General features: G+C 34.0%; 1 protein-coding gene across 13 annotated transcripts in view; it reads right to left on the reverse strand.

The window, feature by feature from the left end:
• The window catches only part of SPEF2 (sperm flagellar 2), a 244,550-nt gene that overhangs the window by 47,449 nt on the left and 175,639 nt on the right, over window positions 1-21,462 (reverse strand). For all 13 annotated transcript variants that reach the window (XR_012484814.1, XM_074282690.1, XM_074282689.1 and 10 more), the window contains 3 exons: window positions 17,409-17,538; window positions 5,754-5,873; window positions 4,210-4,348 (listed from right to left, as the gene is read on the reverse strand). Coding sequence is in view for 12 of the 13 variants with exons in the window: in XM_074282690.1 (XP_074138791.1) it covers window positions 4,210-4,348; window positions 5,754-5,873; window positions 17,409-17,538 (389 nt within the window). In the remaining variant the exon portion in view is untranslated. The remainder of the gene's footprint in view (window positions 1-4,209; window positions 4,349-5,753; window positions 5,874-17,408; window positions 17,539-21,462) is intronic.

Genomic DNA, 21,462 nt, shown 5'->3' on the forward strand with positions numbered 1-21,462 from the left:
ATTTCTCAGCTTCCTGGACCATATGATTAATGTCTTTTTGGCTCAGACTATATTTTTTAATTGGTAACGATGACCTTATTCTCCTTTTCCATACTCTTAAACCCAGCAGAAATTTCCAGCAGAATCTTTGAGAATGCCATTTACATTATGTTAACTTCAATCTGAGGAATACCCCTAGGGACAAGGGAGATGAGCTCAAACTTGCCAAACAGATTGTTATCCTTTGTCACTGCTCTCTCATATTTGTAAAGGTGAATAAGCACACTGGGCAATGTGTCTGAATACATGATAAACATCTGAATCAGCATGGTAAAGATGGTGGTATTACATTTGATTAGAATTGTCATAATCCCACCAGCAGTTTCAGTACCAAGAAAAAAAAGGAGTGATGTCCAAGAGTAGCAAGTGCTGAACCTTCTCAGATTTATCTCAAGAAGGATGAAGGATGGTTGCAACAGTCTCATCAGGATTGATAATTTTATTGCACTCCTTCCCATTGAAGAAATTCTGCAGAAATTTCTGGGCTTGAAGGATATTGGTGGAAGTACCTACAAAGATAATGTATCTGGCTTGGCATCTCCTTCAGGGTTTTTTCTACAGAGTTAGATCATCAGGGAAGAAGTTTAGTTTTCAAAATGGACACATGATAAAGATATTCATCAGAGGGAGTCAATCTTACTATCATTTTGGTTATGGGAAGAGATGGCATGTTACATATGTTTAAAAGTACTGCATAGTCAGTAGACAGCCTTCTTGTTCTCATAGATGACCTCCTTATGCTTTTGCTTGAACTCATCAATTAAACAATTAACCATGTAGTTGTCAAAGTTCTCCCCATCCAAATGTGTATACCCACTCTAGGCTACACCAACATGGTAATGAGGGTTAGAGCTTATGGGATTAATCTGGGAAAGGCATATTATTTCATGAAGTTGAAACTGAATGGAGCAGTAGATGAACCAATCTTTTTATCAAAACAATAATAAAAGCCAGCAGCAATTGCTCATTGATGACTTGACACATATTGAGATCAGCAATGGCACTTGGAATCATTGATGTAGGCTGGTATTTTAATGAGACATATCTAATAGTTTTCCTATTATAAGCTTCAGTAATTTCTTTCATTTTTGTCATTACCAAAGAAGGAACATCTCATAGAAACTTATGGATAATCCTTTGTACTCCACTTGGATTTTAGCCCTGCCTGCGTCATTCATTGCTGTGAAAAGCCAATGCTTTGTGCCTGATTACAGTATCGCATTATCAAATCTGAAACTAATCAAATGTTAGCATCAAAATATGTGTTGGTGAGGTCCATTGCAAACTGATTCTTTGTAGCATCATTGATGAAATGTTCTGTGACAATTAGCTTGGGATGGTCCTACTTCCTTAGTCATTAGTGCTAATTTCTACTTTCCCCTGTTGAAAGATCTCCACACGGGACTAAATGATGCCAAGATCAATATCAATTGAATATCACCCTACAACATGGGTAATAGCTGGCCAGTGTGGGATAAGTAAATTTGCTTCTCATGATAATTGAGGAAATAGTATAGAAGAATTACACATATTTAATATGTAAGGAATTACTTGCCATCTAGGAGAGGGGGTAGGGAGAAGGGAGGGAAAATTTGGAATACAAAGTTTTACAAGGGTGAATGTTGAAAATTATTCATACATATGTTTTGAAAATAGAAGTCTTTAATAAAAAAATAAGAAAAGAAAATTTTTGCTGTGCTGAGTCTGAGACATTGAGTTTTGAGAAGCCAGATAGTGAGATTTAAGAATGTAAGTAAATCTCAGTTATTTAATAAAACAGACATATAACCTATGAATATACATATATTCACATATATACATGTGTATATTACTTAATTTGCATAAGTACACAAATATACCCATTTTCTGAAGAGAAAAAATTACTAGCTTTTTTTCTAAAATAAAAACAATCTGACACTTATATTACTTTAAGGCTTGCAAAACTCTTTCAATTCATGATTTTATTTAAGCCCAGAAATGTATTAAAGCCAGTACAAAACAGTTCTTGGGATTCAACTCTTACATTTTCAGGTTAGCATGTATGGTCAATGCTACAAATTAGAACTTGATTTTTTGTTTGGTTAATTTTTAGATTTAATAAAGAGATGGAGAAAATAATAATAAAGCAAATTAAACTTAAACATTTGAACTTGTGCTGCAAAAAAGTTATGACTTGCAATAAATCTATGAGAAAATTAAGACAACAGGTTCAGGAAAATTAAATGACTGTGTCTTTATAGTCTCTAAGATGAGATGTATTAATTCACTGGTTCCTGTTTCGAAAAACTGATGATGGTATTGAATTCATTTAGAAAATGAGGCAAGGGGACCTTTCAAAGTTAACTGAGTCAGAATCAAAAGTAATCAGGTAGCCAAAATGGTGAGCATCAACTCCTGATAAGTTAATCATTTGTATAAAATTGGGCCACAATGTTTCATTTAGTAAAGGAGAAAACTCATAGAATGTGAGCTGTGATAACTTTCATTAGAGGATATAGGTTGAAAAGATTGGTCAATATACCCTATTACTTTTGGTACCTCTGAGGAATAAGGGTCCTCCATGGGTGGGGGAGGCAAAAATAAAAATAATCTATAAAGAATGTATTTTTAAAAAACATCTCTCCACATTTATCATGCTACACAGGGAAAATCAGATCAAAAGGAAAAAATGAGAAAGAAAAAAATAAGCAGGCAAACAACAACAAAGATGAAAATACTATGTTGTGAACTATAATCAATCCCCACAGTCCTCTCTGGATGCAGATGGCTCTCTCCATCACAAGACTATTGGAATTGCCCTGAATCATCTTAATGTTGAAAAAAGTCAAGTCCATCACAGTTGATCATCACATAATTGCTGTGTACAATGTTCTCTTGGTTCTCAAATGTTACTTTTTTCTAGAAATTACTTTTTTCATCAGTAATGATCCTCTTTGGACCTCAGATAGTATTCTGTGTGTGCCTCTTCGATGTGCTTTTCATAACACTAAAGATCTATGTTAAATTTCTGAACTTCTCCAGACTGAGTGCCCAAAGGAGAAAGACAATGTTTTATATAAAATGTATCACATCTCTCTGGCACCTAGCACCTGTTTGCTACTAAATAAATAAATATTTGTTACATTAATGATAATGAGAAGAACTTTTCATGTCCCAAAGAAAGATACTCCATTATCTGAAATCAGCATATAGCACACTGAACCAATTGTCATTATGGACAATAAAGATGACTACATTTAGACTTCAAGACTAATGAGTTATTCATTTTCCTTAGAGGTGTGGTATAGCCAACAGACTGAAAAAATGATATACTCTATTTGCTTTGGAGATTATAGCTTTGAAAATATATCCTGAAGAGTTTAGAGTAGGAATTTTAGCAAGTGGAAAATAGTAAAGAAAATGACAAATTGATAAAATTTCCAGGATTTCAGAACTGAAATGTCACATATGGGCAGTATGAAATATTGTAATACAAACAATCATAGCACTGTAGTGCTAGGAAGAATAATCTAGTCCCCAAATTTTCATTTTTACATATAAAGTGATTGAAGCCTAGAAAATATAAATTCAAGATTATCTATCAAATTAAGGGTACAGCTGTACCTAGGATTCAAGTTTCTTATTCCTAATATACCAGGTCTCTATAATTTCCTCATGTAATTGATAGGATGAAACTGTCTATAAAATAACAGTGGGGATTGTCTAAGCAAGTCAATTAAATTGATTGGATTTCTGTAAATGCCTCCTTAGCTCCACATTGGATCACCTTTAGTTTGGGGTCTTGATTTTCTTATTTGAAATACAATCCAGATGATTTCTAAGATCCTTTCAAGCATTAAAATGTTATGATTCTTAGTATGGTATTCCTAATGGTATAAAACATTCAGAAATTCAAGGAATTACTTCTCTGATATTCCACCCGAAATCCTGATCTAGTAATGTGAAGGCCATATTCATCAGTATCCTGTAAAAATTCATGTTTGAAAAATGGCAGTTGGAGCCTGTGTGGCCACTTGGACAGATCAACTTTCAATGGAATGTTAATGTAGGTACTGATATTGTCAATAGATTTAAAAACATGTAACATTTTATATTTCTCATCCTATAATCTTTGTCATTTTTTCATTCAAGTAAATTGCTAAGCATCTTTAATTTTTAGCCATACATTACCTTGCCATTTCTGCCAAGTATCGGGCTCCGAGCCACTTGTCCATCAGTTTGTACACATCTACTGCTCTTTTTAGAAGTTCTTCCATATAAGTTAGGGCCTTTGTCTTGATTAGCTCAAGTCGGAACTGTGTTGCTTGTGCTGTATTTAAAAAGTGAGCCAGGGAGAGACTGTTTGAATTCTATATGCACACAGTTTCAAACAATAGTACTCCCTGTCCAATAGTGATGATTTGAACACATGTATTCCCATAAACAAGAAGCAACTCTCCTAAGCAAACAACTTCTCCTAAGAAGCAAACTTCTTTGGTTTATTTAATTCAGGAGGAAAACATAGAAAATATTTACATTGAGACTAGAATTGGTCTTCAAGTCTGGATAACACGACATGATCAACCTCTGTAATCATTTCTGAAGTGAGAAGCAAAGATAGAATTACCACATATGGGTGACTTTAAAAACTGGGCAGGAGACTCTTCCTCAAATTATAACTAAGAATTAAGATATATTCTGATGATTTCACTATTTTAAGACCACAGGGTTAAGTTTTTGTGACTCCATTCTTTTAGAATCAAAAAACTCATTAAGGGAACATTAGTAGCTTTGTGGATGATGTCATCCTACAAGCTTTAAAGGTTAGAAAGGTACATGATGAACAGAAGAGAAATGGTTAAGATATACAAAGCCATAGCAATCATGTAGGATAGGAGTGAACAACAGAACAAAAGCATAGGATTTCAGTCATTCTGGTTCTTCTCTTTCTCCTATGTCAAACTTTTATAGGCAGGAAATACTAAGAAGTCTAGTGGGATCACTATTCTAACCCTTCCCCACCCCATAATTCTGCACTTAGATGATTTTAGTCTCTAATCACTTGGCTATAATGATTTAGTTCTATTTCCTGATCTCTTTGAAATCTTCCTTTTTCATTTGGTTTTCAGAACTTCAAGATCTCAGAACTGAAGGAGGTGACCTGTTAATGGGCTATCAGAAGATAAATATCTATCAACTTCCCCCAGCACTGCCTGGTGGCCACTTCTCCTTTATATTTAGGGAGAGGAATTTTTTTTATTTTAACAAATTCTACTCTTAAGAACTAAATTTTATTTTTTAAGAACACTCAATCAGGAATTTCCCCCCTCTTAATTGCATTCCCATTTTCATTCACCCCATTTCTTTAAGTCTCCTTTCAGTCTTCTTCTCTGGCCAATAAATCTCAGCAGTGCCCCTACTTTTCCCCTTATTACACTCATCCCACACCTTTACTGACTCTTTTAGTTGCTGTTCTCCCTTTCCAAAACCTCTACATGCTCTATAGCAATACTGTGATACCAAATCATTTGTTCAATTTAGGAAAAGCAGATCATCAAGTCAGATATTTGGCCTGCACAGACAGAACAAGAATGACACTGAATTGTTTACTTTGTTATCTATTTATTCTGTCATAGTGCTGACATAGGCTAACTAACCTTCCTTAGAATTCTTCTATCGTTTGTAAGTTTAGAGACTATTTGTTTTTCCATGAAAATGATGTGATTATTACATACCTTCACACTGAAGGGCTGTAAGATGTTCATCCCTTATTTTCATTTTTAATTCTTTCTGCTTTTCTAGTACCTCTTGTTCCTCTGGTGTAAGAATCACGGGAGGGATTTCCGGTGATGGAGCTACAGAAGTAAAATGCTTTGAATAAATATAATATTTTCATAACATATATGAAATAATATGTATGTACACATAACTAATCATATAACATATATAATAACATTGTAATGTTCTCTGTTTAGTTTTCTTTGGGGTCTCTGGGTAGCCTTCTTTTCAGTTCAAGTAATCACCAGGAGAGTAGCCAGGTGTTAAAGTCCAAATCCTTTATTATCTCCTTGCCTGATGTTGGGCAGCTTTCTGGAGAGCCTTTCAGTCTTGCCTTGGTGTTAGTAGGGGAAGTGCAGGAGGCCAGGTCAGCCACCAAGAAGATCGAAGACCAAACTGAACTCCCCTTGGTTCTGAGTTTAAGCTCTCATGTGTCTTCTCTGCCCTCTTAATCTCTCTAAATGAATCCTGGCTGAGGCTTCTAGTTTATATGCTTTACACCGAGTATAAACCAATCATTATATCACTAGGAAACTATTATTTGTTGTAAGATTAAATCAATCATACTGAACCATGCTAAACTAGATAACCATTGTCTCATCAATTCTACTGACTTAGCACCTTGTAAGAATCCTTTGTTTCAAGTTCAAAGTTCTGGCCCATAACATAACATGTATATAATATGAACATATCTATATGTGTTATATGCATATACAGTTATTAAACAATACAATTCAACAAATATTTATTAAGTACTTCCATGTAGCCTCAAGTCAGGAATTCTCATTTTTATGAGTTCAAATCTGGTCTTATACACTTAGTAGCTAAGTGACTCTGGGAAGTCCCTTAACTCTTTTTTGTCTCAGTAATTCTCTTGTAAAAATGAGCTGGAGGAGGAAATGGCAAACCACTTCAATATCTTTGCCAAGAAAACCCCAAATTAGGTCTCAGTGAGTTGAATATGACTGAAAAAATGAGTGAACAGCAACACATGGTAGGTACTTAGGGATACAAAGACAAAAACAAACCAGTCATTAACCTCAAAAAGCTTATAGTCTAATGATGGTAGTGGTGAAGGTTGGGAATATGGATGCCCAATATAGATGAGGAGGGAACCATTAGATAGCAGAGTGGCAATGAGCTGGGAATCAGGAAGATTCATTTTCATGAGTTCAAATATGACCTCAGATGCTTCCTAATTGTGTGACTTGGGCAAGTTCCTTAATTCATGTCTATCTCAGTTTTCTATCTATAAAATGAGCTGGAGAAGAAAATGACAAACTACTCCAGTATCTTTGCTGAAAAAATCTCAAAGAAGGGTCACAAAAAGTTGGATGTGACTTAAACAACTCAACCACAACAACATATCCTGAGAAAGGGAGAATGCTAATATCTGGGAGATAGCTAACAGCTAGGATTTGTAGAGTGTTAAAGCTTTGTAAAGAACTTGGTAAATTTGATTTCATTATATCCTCACAATAGCTCTGGGGGACTATTATTAGCTTCATTTTTTAGTCACCTAAGGACAGAAGTCTAAAGTGTGACCCATGGACCACTAATATCATAAAGTATGAGTTCTCATATGGGGTTATCATATTTCATCTATGATTATCCTTTTAAGTGAGATCTTTTTTTTTAAATTATTATCAAGAATTTTGAATGGAATTCTCCTTAAACATTACCCTTAACAAAAATATACTGAATAGTTCAATCTTTTCTTGATAAGGCAGGATTTTCTTTATCAGCAGAAGTCCTGCTCTATAATATAATGATATCTACAGTGTTCTGAAATGTGTTAAACTATTTGCCCATTAGCAAAATGGGCTCCAGTGGCACTGATTTTGCACTTTTCATATGTGCTTTTTATAGTTTTCAATATATACTCTTGCTGTTCAGTGTCACTTTCTGACTTTCTTTCATACCTCTTTGAATCTAGGGCTACTAATGTATTTGGACATAAAAACTAGATCTAGGCTTGTGAGAAATCCAGGTAAACAGTAAGAGTAAGTGGCTCTGAGTGGCTTTCCGTAAGTATAAAGTTTCATACAGATATGTGTGTCATCTATTTTCATTCTTCAGAAGTTTTAATTCATTGGCTTTTAGCTTCTAGACCAGTGGTCCTCAAACTTTTTAAATAGGGAGCCAATTCACTGTCCCTCAGACTGTTGGAGGGCTGGACTATAGTAAAAACAAAAGCTCACATTCTGTTTCCACCCCTCAGCCCATTTGCTATAACCCGAAGGGCCGAATTAACGTCCTCATCGGGGTGCATCTGGCCCTTGGGCCATAGTTTGAGAACCCCTATACTGTGTTAAGATAAGTCTCAGATAATATTGAGATATATGAAGTGTTAATGTATTAATCATATTAATTTTTTTTGAGGAGATTTAGATCTGGGATTTCAATGGCAGACAACTCCCTTTGATGACCTTCCTTTTACTGATGTAATATAACAACTGTTTTTATCACTTAAAGTCTTAAAGAGTTTCTTGAGGGCACTGAAATGTGAATTGATTTGTTCAAGGTGATCCAGCCAGTCGATACTAATGGCTATACTTGAAGTCAGATCTTCTTGACTTGGAGGTCAATTTTCTACCCACCAATGCATGTTATTTCTTGATAATAGTTCAGTGTATGTAAACATGTTCCTGGAATTAAGTATCTAAGAATTAATATTAATTTGAAGCATGTTTCATTAACACTCTTCATCTTAATTTGCTCACCCAATGGCAGTGGTAAAATTTTGGGTAAGTGGTCTTTGAGATCTTTTGCTCTCCAAAGACAAACATATGTCTGCATAGAAAACATTCCAATTCAATTTTTGGAAGTAAATTTAAGAATAATTAATGATGGAAAAATGGGATTAACAATAACTACACTAGTAAAAATAGCCATTGTTTCTATATGGCTTCATATATTATTGATTTTGACAACTGAGAATAAATACAAAGGAGTGCTATGAACTTGTGACAGAGGACAGTCCATGCCCAAAACACTTGCAAAAGTTGAATTCAACAAAAAGGATTTTTAAAAAATGCTAATAAAACAGAAAAGAGATTTTTGATTGAGGCAAACTCTATGCTATTAATAGATGGCAAAGAGGAAGCAGAATTGCCCAACTTCTATGTGACACAGTAAATGGAGAACTGGGCTTGAAGTCAGGAAGATTAAGTTCAAGTCCAGATACTTATAAGCTCTGTGGCCCTCTGTAAGTCACTTATTTTGTATTTGTCTCAATTTCTTCATCTGTAAAATGGAGAAAATTATATTACCTACTTCCCAGGGCTATGAGAATCAAAAGAGATACAGTGCTTAGAACAGTGCCTGGCACATAGTAAGCATTATATAAATGTTATCTATTATTATTATATTATTATTATTATTATTCTCAAATGTAAAAAATATAATAAACATCACTGGAAGGAAATACAAGTCTAAGGTAGGTGAGAAAGATAGGAAAACCACCTAGCCATTTTAAATAAATTTCTGTCTCTTTAGATTCAGCCAAATTATATAAAGGGTATTGAAAGGGTACTTGTGGATGTGATTGCTGTAACTATTGCCTTTAATCTTTGGGAAGTAATGGAAAAGTGGAGGAAAATTTGATACCTTGAATATCATTTGTTCAGATGTGACTCGTGATAGAAATATGACTCTGTAAGGAGGCTCATTCAAAAGAAATGAAAAGGCACAACGTGCAGCAAGAGAGGAAAAAAAGGAATTTTATGAGTTAAGAAGATAAAAACTATGTGAAACAAAATTCTAGACCCTAAAGTTTGTTGTTGTCATTGTCATTTTGTTGGGGTGAGGCAGAATCATGATAGAGAACATCTGGATGAAAATCATCAGGTAGAAACAGAAGCTTTGATATTATCAAAACACTTCAGAGTATCCATAGAGAAGGGAAATGAATGAAGAATTTAATAATGATTTTGGTATACAGAAGTGATTTAAGCCATTTCCAATAAACTTGTAATGGAGAGAGTCATCTGCATCCAGAGAGAAGACTATAGGGACTGAATGTGGATCTCAACATAGTTATTTTCACCTTCGTCGTTGTTTGCTTGCTTTCATTTTTTTTCTTCTTTTGAGTTGATTTTTCTTGTGCAGCATGATAAATGTGGAAATATGTTTAGAAAAATTGCACATGTTTAACCTATATTGGATTACTTGCTATCTAGGGGAGAGTTAAAGCAAGGGAGAAAAAATTGGACAAAGTTTTGCAAAAGGGAATACTGAAAACTATTTTTGCAGGTATTATGAAAAAATAAAATGCTATTATGACTGTGGCATATAGATACTGTGTAGTAGTTATAAGTGATAGTAACTTCAGAGGTACAGTGGATAGGGGACTGGACCTAGAGACAGGATGATCTCAGTTAAGATCCAACAGCCTCAGATATTTACTAGCTATATAACCCTGAGCAATTCACTTAATTTCTGTTTACCTTACTTTCCTCAACTGTAAGATGAGGATATAGTCATAGTATTTACCTTGCAGTATTGTGTAATGTTGGGAGGATCAAATAAATATTTCAAAAGCACTTGCCATAAGCCTGGTACATAGTAAGCATTTAATAAATACTTGTTTCCTTTCAAAGTCAAATGTTAATACTTTTTTCCAATTTACTCTAATAATAATTTATTGTAACCACTTCTTGAATGGAACTTCTATTCTATATTTGATCCTTAAAGAAAAGAGAGAAATCAATTATAAAGACTTTGATAAATTTAAGCCATTGAATACATAAGAATTAGAGTACTAAAAAGACTTGCATATATGATTGCTGATACACTGTCAGCAGTTATTGAATGGTTTTAGAAGATGTCACAGAATGGGAAAAGTGTAAATGACCTCATTTTCAAAAATAGGGAAGAGATTTCTGTGAAATAAAATTATGGGCAGAAGAATAGAAGAAGAGAGAAGGGCTTGAGCTGAATAAAAAGAAAGAAATAATGTGACTTGTGGGAACTGGACTAGTAAACAAAATCAGAAGTTGAATTTAGGAGAAGAAATTTAGCAAAATGTGAGATAAACTGAAAAAAAATTGAAAGAGGAAAATATAAATCATTGGCTCAGTTTCTACTTCTGGGTGATAATAAAAAGATGAAGAAAAACTAAGGAAGATATAGAGGGATTTAGCAAGATTGAAGAGTATTTATCCTTCAAATAGAATTTGAAAAAGTAAACTAAAGAAAGGAATTGGTAAAGTAGAGAAAGAGAAAGTAATTGGTAAAACAAGGAAAGTAAAGTAAAGTCAGAAAAAGTAGGCAGAACAAATGAAAATTAAGTGAATTAACAGAGTGGATTGCTAGGTAGGCAAATTAGCTGCCAATTTTTTTTTCTTTTAAAAATCAATAATTGATTGTAAAAAAGTTTTAACTATATGTATAGGGCTGAATTGTAAATATTCACAATGTAAGTTCAGGGAAATAGAAAAAATGCCTCTTTGTATAATGAATTGTTAAGACAGGATGAAAGATTCATGAAGTAAACAGAAGACTTCACAAAGGTACAAAAGAGCTTCTGAGGTAGATGAGGCAAGACTTTACCTTTGTTTACAATAGTAGAAAATGGAAGTTATGTAGAAGAGAATGAGAAAGAGGAGCTCCTGTACAACTGGAGGCTTTCCTATAAAAAATGATAGACTTGGATGTTCAAAAGATGAAGAAGCCACTAGTCCTAAGAATAATATAGTATAGACACAGAAGCTCTCAAATGAGAGATCACCCAGTAATGGACAGAAGAAGAAGAAAGAGTAATAGTTGCTAATTACCTGCTCAGGGGCACCAAAGCAGCTGCCTTCAATATGATGATAATAGAGATGTCTTTTGTCTTCTTAAGGACTGAATCTAAGAAACTCTCAAGATTTATCAAAAGAGATGACAACTGTTTTCTTCTGGGGAGTCACATAGGCATATATGATGCTTCCAGAAGAAGCCTAAAATATTGTCAACCATTTTAAAATCTTGAGCATAAAACTGAAGTCCATTGGAGGCACATATTTTGTTTTCCTCACTTGAAAATTTAGAGCAAGAGATATTGAAAAGAAAATTAATTTGAATAGTGAGCAGAAAACTAAGGGGAAGATGCCTGAGAATGAGATTTGGATTTCATCATCATGGTTTAGAATGTAGGGTTGACATAGCTCTGGACAGAGATTAAGTATACCTAACAATAGCTGATAAAGCTGTATTTGTCAGAGGACATGCAAATCTAATTGAAAGTACTTCAAATTAAAATAGATGGGAGATTTCCTATGTGTACCCTAAAATTAGGTACTAAAGAGTAAAACTTTTAAAATTGTGGGTCCTTGATTCCATGTGGGGTTGCATAACTGAATATTGGTGTTTTCAAAATTCTGATTTATTTATCAATAAATGTTTGATTTGCATACCTGTTTTATATATATAATTTCTCACTTAAAATTTCTCAGATAAAAAGGGATCATGAGTGGAAAAAGGTTGAGAAGAGTAAACAAAAGGAAGAAAGAAGAGCAAGTAGAACACTTAGAAAGTTGCAGGGAATAAGGAGCAAATGGTAAAATCCATGGCCTCAAGAATCTAAATGCAACTGCAGTAAGTTTAGGCAATAAATAGAAGCTCCTAGAGATCCCAACATGTGATTCTATAAGTACTATTGAGACACAGTAGTAGAATTCCATAACATTTCTGGCTCTGATGAGTGAGTATACCTTATTCAAAAGGAACTGGAAAGATAGAAGGGTAAGAATGGGGGGAGAAGTCTATAGTCACATCAGGAAATTCAGGAAAACATAATGGAGAGTATTTGAGTAAAGGTCAAAGAGGGGAAAACAGAAGTGATTTTGTCATTAGAATATAATTCAGACTACTTGGACAGAAAGAGGAAGAGATACATTTGGAAAACAGATCACAAACCCAGGATTTGTGGAGGAATGATATAGTAATGATGGGGAACTTCAATTATGCAGACATATGCTGGGGCTTTCTGCAAAAGTCAATAAACTCAGTACATGTTTAACTTAGATTTATTGCAGTCTGGAGGAGAGGAAGGGAAGGGAGAGAGAAAAAGAATAAAAATCAAAATCTTTTAAAAGTAAAGATAAAAGAAAAATAAAATTTAAAAGTAAATTGGTTAATGACATGGTTTAGTGAAGATTCCATCCTTCAAAAGAAGAGGAATCTATAAAGAAAAAGTTACATTATGGATGTGATTTAGGGAGGGTCTGGTTGTTGGAAGCATCAGTGATGGGAGTAAGGGACCACTATATTCTAGAAACTGTGATGGTGAATAAAAGGAAATCAGAATAGATCTGACATGTATGGTAGATTTTGAGAAAGTATATTTCAAAGAGTTAAAAGGAAAGAGAGGAAGGATACTATAAAGTAAAATTCCTTGGTAAAATTCAGTGCAATGGGGATAGTAGAAGTTCAAGAATAAGATTATGAAGACAGAAATGGAAATAATTCCAATGATAAGGAAAAATGGGATTTGTATGAAGAGACCAATGTGAATTCACATAGACTACATCAGCAAAGTTAAGATTTTTTAAAAAAAGAAATATACAAAAGAAGTTAGCAAGCCTGCGAAACAGAGAACTGATATGAGTACAGAACATTTTTGTAAAAATAGTGTGAGGAATGATAAAGCTCAGAATGTGCTGAAGCTGGCAAGAAAAGCTAAAACCAATAGAAAAGTGTTTATAAAAAAGTTATGTTGTGAAAAAAAGGAGAGTCAAAGAAGTAATATGTCCTTTTTTATTTAATTCATTTGTTTATTATATGTATACACATACATACACACATTTATCTATCTATCTATCTATCTATCTATCTATCTATCTATCTATCTATCTATCATTTTTTTCCTCTGCAAAGGAGAATGATTTTCACATTTGAAGTGACAACAAAAATTACCGGAAATTAATACTCAAAAATAAGTAAGTATGGTAAGATAGCATCTACTTACCCTAGTTGAAGTCAGGCTACCTGAGTCAGATGAATTATATTCTGATTGGTGGTTATTAATGATATGGAAAAAGAAGAGATGCCACAAAAGTAGGTAAAGAGCAAAGGTCGTTATGTAAAAAAAGAAAGGAAAGAAAAAAATTAAGAAAATCTGTAAACTAGTGATATTGACTTTGAGACTTGGGAAATTCCTGGATGGATCTTTAAGGACATGGTTGGCAAGAAAAATGGTGAATGCAGAAGCTAATAGGACTTCATCAAGACTTAAGTCCTAGTATTTCCTTTTTTTGACTGGATTACTAAACTAGCAGATAAGTAAAATACTAGGAATATAGTTTGCCTAGATTTTAGCAAAATTTTTGATTTTACACTATTATTGTGGTGAATTTAGGAGAGACATGACAATAATATAATCAGATGGTTTCAGAGCCAATTGAATGTTTAGAGGGTAAACATTCAAAAGTAGTTGTGATGGTTCAATGACATTATGGTGGGATATCTTCAAGGAATTTGTGTTTGGATCTCTGTTTATCAATTTTATCAATGACTTGGGTAAATATATTAATGACATGCCCTTGTAACTTGCAGATGGCACAAAATTGGGAGGGATAGCTAAAACAATGGATGGCAGGTCAGGATACAATTGCATCTAGAAAGATTATAGTATCAGTATGAATTTAATATGAATAAACTCAGTGGGGATAAATATAAAGTCTTGTACATAGTTATCAAAAAACCAACTTCACAAATATATGATTGGGACTGAGGGAATCATAAAATGGATAGAAATTGCTCTGAAATAGATTTGGAAGTTTTAGTGAGCTATCAGCTCCATATGAATCAGTATTGTGATATGGAAAAAAACTAATGTGATCTTAGGTTATATTAAGAAGGGCATGATTTCCAAGAAAAAAAGGAAGGTGATACATGCTCACATTAGAATTCATATTCTGTAAACTGTTATTTTTACCTTCTGAATCCAATTCTTCCTGTGCAACAAAAAATTCGGTTCTACACACATATATTGTATCTAGAATATACTGTAATATATTTAACATATGTAAGACTGCTTGCCATCTGGGGGAGGGGGTTGGGGTAGGAAGGGAAGTAAGTGCAAGGGATAATGTTGTAAAAAATTACCCATGCATATGTACTGTCAAAAAAATGTTATAATTATAAAATAAAATAAAAATTAAAAAAAATTTACTCTAAAAAAATAAATAAAAAAAAATAAAATAAAATTAAAAAAAAAAGAATTCATATTCTTTTCAATTCTGACCACCACATTTTAAAATTATGTTGATAAGCTGGAGAGTTTTTAAACAAGGACAACCAAGATGGTGAAGAGACTTAAATCTATTTTATATGAAAATAGGTCAAAGAAACTGGCAAGGAGAAAACTTGGAGGGCACAATAGCTATCTACAAATATATGATGCACTGTCATGTAGAGAAGAAACTATATTGGTTATATTTGACTCCAGGGGGTAGAATCAGAAACAAAAAGTATAAGTTTCAATGAAGAATATTTAGACATAATGTCAGGTTCTTCTTCACAAGCAAAGCTAGCCAAATGTGAATTTATCACCTCAAGAGGTGGTCAATTCCTCCATCTTGAAGGGCTTCAAATAAAATCTAGAGAACCACTTGTTAGTTAGATAGGTGATAGTAGAATTCCTTTCATGTTTGAGTTCTACCAGATGGCCATGAGATTCTTTCTGATCTTCAAGATCTGTGGAATGGATGAATGAAGCATTTGTGAAGTGCTTACCGTATGTAAGTATAAATCAAAGAACTGAACTTTCATTCCTTGCAAGAGGATAAAAGTTAGTGAAATCTAACCAAGGGAATTGTGATCACAAAGAGATAGAAAGATTTTATTAAACATATGAGGCCGATTATAATCATTTCCTTCTTCGACCAGGTTTGACAGCTGTATATTTTGCCCAGATTTTTTAGTAAAACATTTGACAATGTTTTTCATATTTTGCTGTACTTATGCATAAGATGGAAAGTGAGATAGAAAGTAGTGTTTTTTGATGGAGTCGGAACTCTTTGAATTGCAGAACACCAAAAATAGAGATATCAACAATTCTATATGAATTTGGATGGAGGCTTGTCTTGGGAATTCCCCAGAGATCTCTCCTCACCCCATTTCCATAAAAGACTTATAGGCATACAGTAAACTCATAACATTTTCAGATGACAAAAGCCAGGAGGGATAGCTAAGAAGATGGATGACAGAATTAGGATCTAAAATTATTATAACTATTTGACAGAATAAAATCCAATAAAATTTTGATAGGAATAATTAGAATGTCATACACTTAAGATATTCAAACATTATGTTATAGGCACTGTGCTAAGCACTGAGAATTAAATACAAGAAAATAAAAACTGTTCTTGTCATCAAGGAAATTGAATTCAAATAAGGGAATGCAACATGTAAAAGAATTCAGAAAGTAAGGGGTTAAGGGAATTGAGAAAGAGGGAAAGGAACCCTGTTTGGGCCTTGTGGAAGTCTTGAGATTCTGGAGTAGAGCATAAGCAAGAATGAAGGAATGACCATGAGTGACCTGGGCACTTTCCTTAAAATTCAGGCCCTGGAAGGAACTAGAAGAAGGGGTTTCATGAACAAGATGATTTTCTAAGGTAAGAAGGCTGTTGGGGAATGAAGAGAAAAAGTCTCAACAGTAAGGAACAGAACCTGAGAAAAAATGGAAGAATGATTTTTTAAAAATCACAAGGCTATACAGCAATTAGTTAAACTTTAAACTTAATTAGCTATAATGTTACATGATAGCCAGAAAATACAATCTTAAAATAAACTAAGTGAGGCATCATGTCTAATGCATATAGTCATGTTATACACGTTGCTTTGGACATGTTGACCAGAACTACTATTTTTAGTTCTAATCATCACATTTTAGGAATAGTGTAGCATATAAAAGTGTATATACTAGTGTAGCTAACAGGACTCAGAAAGTAAATATGACAGCTATTTTCAAGTTAATCATATGGAACAGGGATTGGTCTTTTACTGCTTGATTTCACTTATAATAGTAAGCTAAAAATGCAAGACAGACTTGAATGACGACATTATGACAATTAGAGCTATCCAAAAGTGGACTGGGTGAAGTTAACAACAAAAACAACAAGTTGGGTGACTAATTATCAGAAATCTTGTCGATATAATTTCCTAGGAATAAATTGGCCTTTCTAGTCTAAGAGGTCCTTTAAGCCCCAAAAGTCTGTGACTTTTGTCTGACTGAATGAAGATAGATTCTTGATTTATTAATATTGGGCTGAATTTTCCTTAAAATTTATGTGACTGTGCTTAATTCAGCTTACTCTATACCTTTTTGGAGCCGGGATTTTATCAATACAGTTGTTTTCTCTCATGGTACAGATTATAATGCATGTAGATCTTTTACCCCATTTCAACTCTAAAACCATGTTTTCCCACAAATCTTGACCATCCAATGTGCTAGAGAAGATGACCCCTGGCTGTTTTACATCACGTGAATACAATTTTATCCCTTAACTCTAAACCTTATTCCTCCTTCTACCTTTATGACCAGTACCTCTTTTCCAAGTTTTTTTTGTAAGTATATGTTTTCTAACAGGAAGTGACAGCAGAATATAGATTATTTTCTGGAATACCTTTCTTCTTCTTCTCTTCCTTTTTCTTCACAGTTTTGACACCTTTTCCTTGTTGAGGAGATTTTTCTTTAGGTTCTTCTAGCTTGCTTTCACTTTCATCATCTTTCTTTAAATTTATTTCATTAGTTACCTAGAAATGATATTTTATTATAATAAGAATTTTTGTAAAATATAATTTGTTTGGATTTAGTGGTCAGAATATTATTTGATTTTCTGTTAAACTTATGGATGAGGAAGGAAGAGAAAAAAATTAACACTCAGTCTTTCTATCAGAGAAGTTATTCTTTTGAGGTCAGGTATCTATCCTTAATGTTTTTAAGGAGGGGTTTGTAAATTTTTCTAATATATAAATGAAACTGACTTGTTAACAACAGAATCTTCCAAATTATATATTGCCCTTATATGGAAGCAATAGAAAGTGAGCAAGATATTTTTCAGGAGGGATGATAAACAATGGCTCAGGATATTGGTTATTTTCAAGTAAAATTCTCATACAAATGCAAACGTTCCCTCTTCCCTCCTCACATCTTTCTCTCTCTCTCTCTCCTTCTTTGTCTTTGTCTTTCTCTCTCTCTGCCTCCTTCATCCTCATTCACTATTTCTTACAGTGACGTGATATACCATTACATTGATGTGCCACAATTTGGTTAGCTATTTCTCAATTAAAGGAAGCTGATTTTTCCCTTCCACCCTACCCCCAGTTCTTAGGTGCTCTACCTTTCTTTCTATTTTTGGCTTCCTTACTATTAGAAATGACAGTGATGCATCAGAGGGGAATGGCATTTTAGACATTTTAAGTACAATTTAAAATTATTTTCCTAAAAGGTTGACCTAATTTAAAGCTTCATCAATGCATTACTCTCACTATCTTCCTGTATCTATCCAAACTTTACTCTATTTCAATCTTTTTTCATTTTTCCTATTTGCTGGGAGGTGAAACTTCAAAGTTGTTTTAACTTATATTTTTTATTATTTGTGATTTACAACATTTATCATGGTTAACAGGTTACATCTCTTTTTAACAGAACTGTTTACATAGAATATAATTTGGAAAATGCTGTTTTATTGTTATTAGGACACAATCACTCTTTATATTACTTCCATGTGAAAACTGATTTCAAATTAAATTCTAGGAAAAAAGGATAAATCAGCTTAGAATAAACTCTTTTTTCTCTGGACTCCCACATCATTTATATATTATATATTTAGCAGCACAAAGTTTAGTACTTAATTATTGTTTAATTAGTTATGTCTCTCCAAAAAATTGTAAGCTTCCTGAGATCAGAAGCTCCAAAGTCAAATGTTTGGAATAGATGCTCAATAAATGCATGCTGATAAAACTGATTCTTCATGTTATGCAGTATTCATTTGATATCCTTTCTCAGAGGATATATTGAAGATTTTTAGGAATTGAATGAATTTTCTTTTAGAGCAAGTCCCTTCTTTGGATCCATTAGACAACCTAAGGAAGTCTGTGAATCCCTCTCAAATTTTAAATTCATAAAATACATAGAAATATAAAGAAAACCAATTATATTGAAATAGTCACACACACGTATATAAGTATACACACACAAATACACATTGCATATAAAACAAGTTGACAGATTCAAGGTTTAAGAAACCTACTTTAGTAACTTTTTTTTTTTAGTTATGAATGTTTCAATTTCAAAACTGTGCTTTCCAATTCTTGGTAAACTGAAGGTAGTTAGTATTGCTCCTATAAAATGTGGGCAATTCATTTCCAACTTGCTATGGGAAAGCATGACAAGCTAGTAATTTTGTTTTAAATCTGATATTTCTGCTTTGTCAACATCCCTGTGATGATGATGATAATAACAATTATTATCTTGTTCATTTTCCTAGGCTGTTTCCCTCGAGGTCTCTGGGTCCGTTTCGAAATTAAAATGAAAAGGCAATATTTTTACTTACCTAGCTAATAAGATGGGTGAGGATTTTGTAAAAAGGCATTTTGATGTGTGACAGTTAAATCTAATTTGCTTCCTTGAAATCATTTTGTCCTGGCTAATTAGAAGAATGCTTTGCTAAAATTAAAACAACATACAAAATAGGCACTGACAGAAACTGCTGTAAAGAAAAGGACTTGTATTGAATTGCCCTTGTTGTTCTCTTCTGGGTTTGTTTTGATCTTTCTTGAAACCATAATAGTTTTCTATAGTTAGGGCTTTTTTTCTTTTTCTTTTTTGCTCATTTTCTATCTTATTTTAAGACTTAAAGTTGAGCTTTGCTCCTGAGGTACAGGAGGCACTGTCCCAAGGCTCCTGAGGTGGGGGGGGGGGAGCGAAGTGGCACGGCTTGGGAGAGAACCTGGGAAGGGTCAGGAGCAGAGGCCAGGAGATTGTGATGGGGGCTGGGAAGAAAGGGGAGGTTTTAGGAACTAGAAGAAAGAGGGAAGACATCAGGTGGAGGAAAGGAAAGGTAGCAGGTGACAGAAGAGAGAGATGGTAGGGGCTGGGGGGCTAGGGGAGATGATGGAGTGAAGGGGTAGGTGATAGAGTTATGAGGAGTTGGTAGCAGGGGGCTGGGATGGGAGGTGGGGGGTGGCAGGTGAGATAAGAGGAAAGTGTGGGGAAAGAGGAGATAGAGACTAAGGAGTAAGGGGAGATGACTAGGAGCTGAGGAGAAGTGCTGGCTGGGGCTAGAGAGAAGGGGAAAGGCAGGAAGCTAGGGTGGAGGGGAGATGACAGGAGAAGGAGAAGTAGCTAGGCTGGGGCAGAAAGGGCAATTGGAGTGTGGTTATTAGATACCACTTGTGCTAGGCTATACTCCCTTCTCACTCAAATGAAACAGATCTTTCTTGCAGTCCTTTTAAGTTATCTTGACCTTAAAAATTGTTTCATCATATCCTTTTGTGGCTTCTGTCGATCCAGAATTCATTTGGAGGCATGATTTAAAGTTGTTTCAAAGGAAATTGGGGACAGAGCTCAAGAAATTTCCTGTCTTTTTCTCTGCCATCTTGTTTACACCTCCCCAAGTGCTGAATTGACATGATTTGAACAGCACTGATTCTAAAAGATCCTGTTTCCCTGTGGCAATTCACTAAAATTAAGTCAAATCTCTTGGAGCAGGAAGGGTCTCTTTTCACTATCACTACTAATGCTTCCACTAGTTCCCCTTGAAGATCAAATGAGATGAAGTGACTTCCCACAGGTCTTAAGAGCTGTTACACAGAGCTAGTACACAAACCCAACCAAGGCTTCTGTCTAAAAATCCACTGTTTTTCCACTAGTGCATGATGATGATGATGATGATCTTGTCATTGAACAACCCTTCTGAAATCACTAGTATGCTTTTAATGGTGATTATGATGAAGATAGGAATAACCGAAAATATAGGGACAATTTTCAACCTAAGAAGTTTCTCATATTTTCTCCCTCAGAGAGATTTAATGCAACTAACAGAATTAAAATGGACACACCTTATGATTTATTTGGCACTATAAGAAGAAAATCATGAAAATTATTGAAAAACCTCAACATTTTAGGACATATAAAAAGGTGGAATTATGAAGGAAAGGACAGTCCCTCACTCTACTCTTTACTGTCAACTTTGTCATCAAAAATTGGTTGAATGTTATCTCATTGACACTGGCAGTGGGTTTAAGTGTTGGGCAAACAATGAGGTTTAAGATATAGTCCCAAACTTTAAGGGATTTACAGTCTAATTGGGAGGCAGATAATTTTATATACATGTATATATATGCATATATATATATATATACACAAATTATTTACATATATTATTTATATATATTTGAATTATATATATATATATTTAAAAAATTACATATACATATAAAATATCTATCTTGTATGTCTGTTTATCTATCGATTATCTATCTACACGAAATGTAAGAGTAAATATCTGACATTGAGATCCTGAAGAGGAAGCAGTCATAAAGAGTGGGATAGTTAGGGTTTTCTAGAAGAAACAGAACGTGGGCTGTGTCTGAAGGAAGACTAGGATTTAGCTAAATTGAGAGGAGAGGATCAATTGATTCCAAGAAGAGAGAATTGTGAGCTGCAGAAGAAGA

This window comes from Sminthopsis crassicaudata, chromosome 1, assembly GCF_048593235.1.
Source record: "Sminthopsis crassicaudata isolate SCR6 chromosome 1, ASM4859323v1, whole genome shotgun sequence".
NCBI lineage: Eukaryota > Metazoa > Chordata > Mammalia > Dasyuromorphia > Dasyuridae > Sminthopsis > Sminthopsis crassicaudata.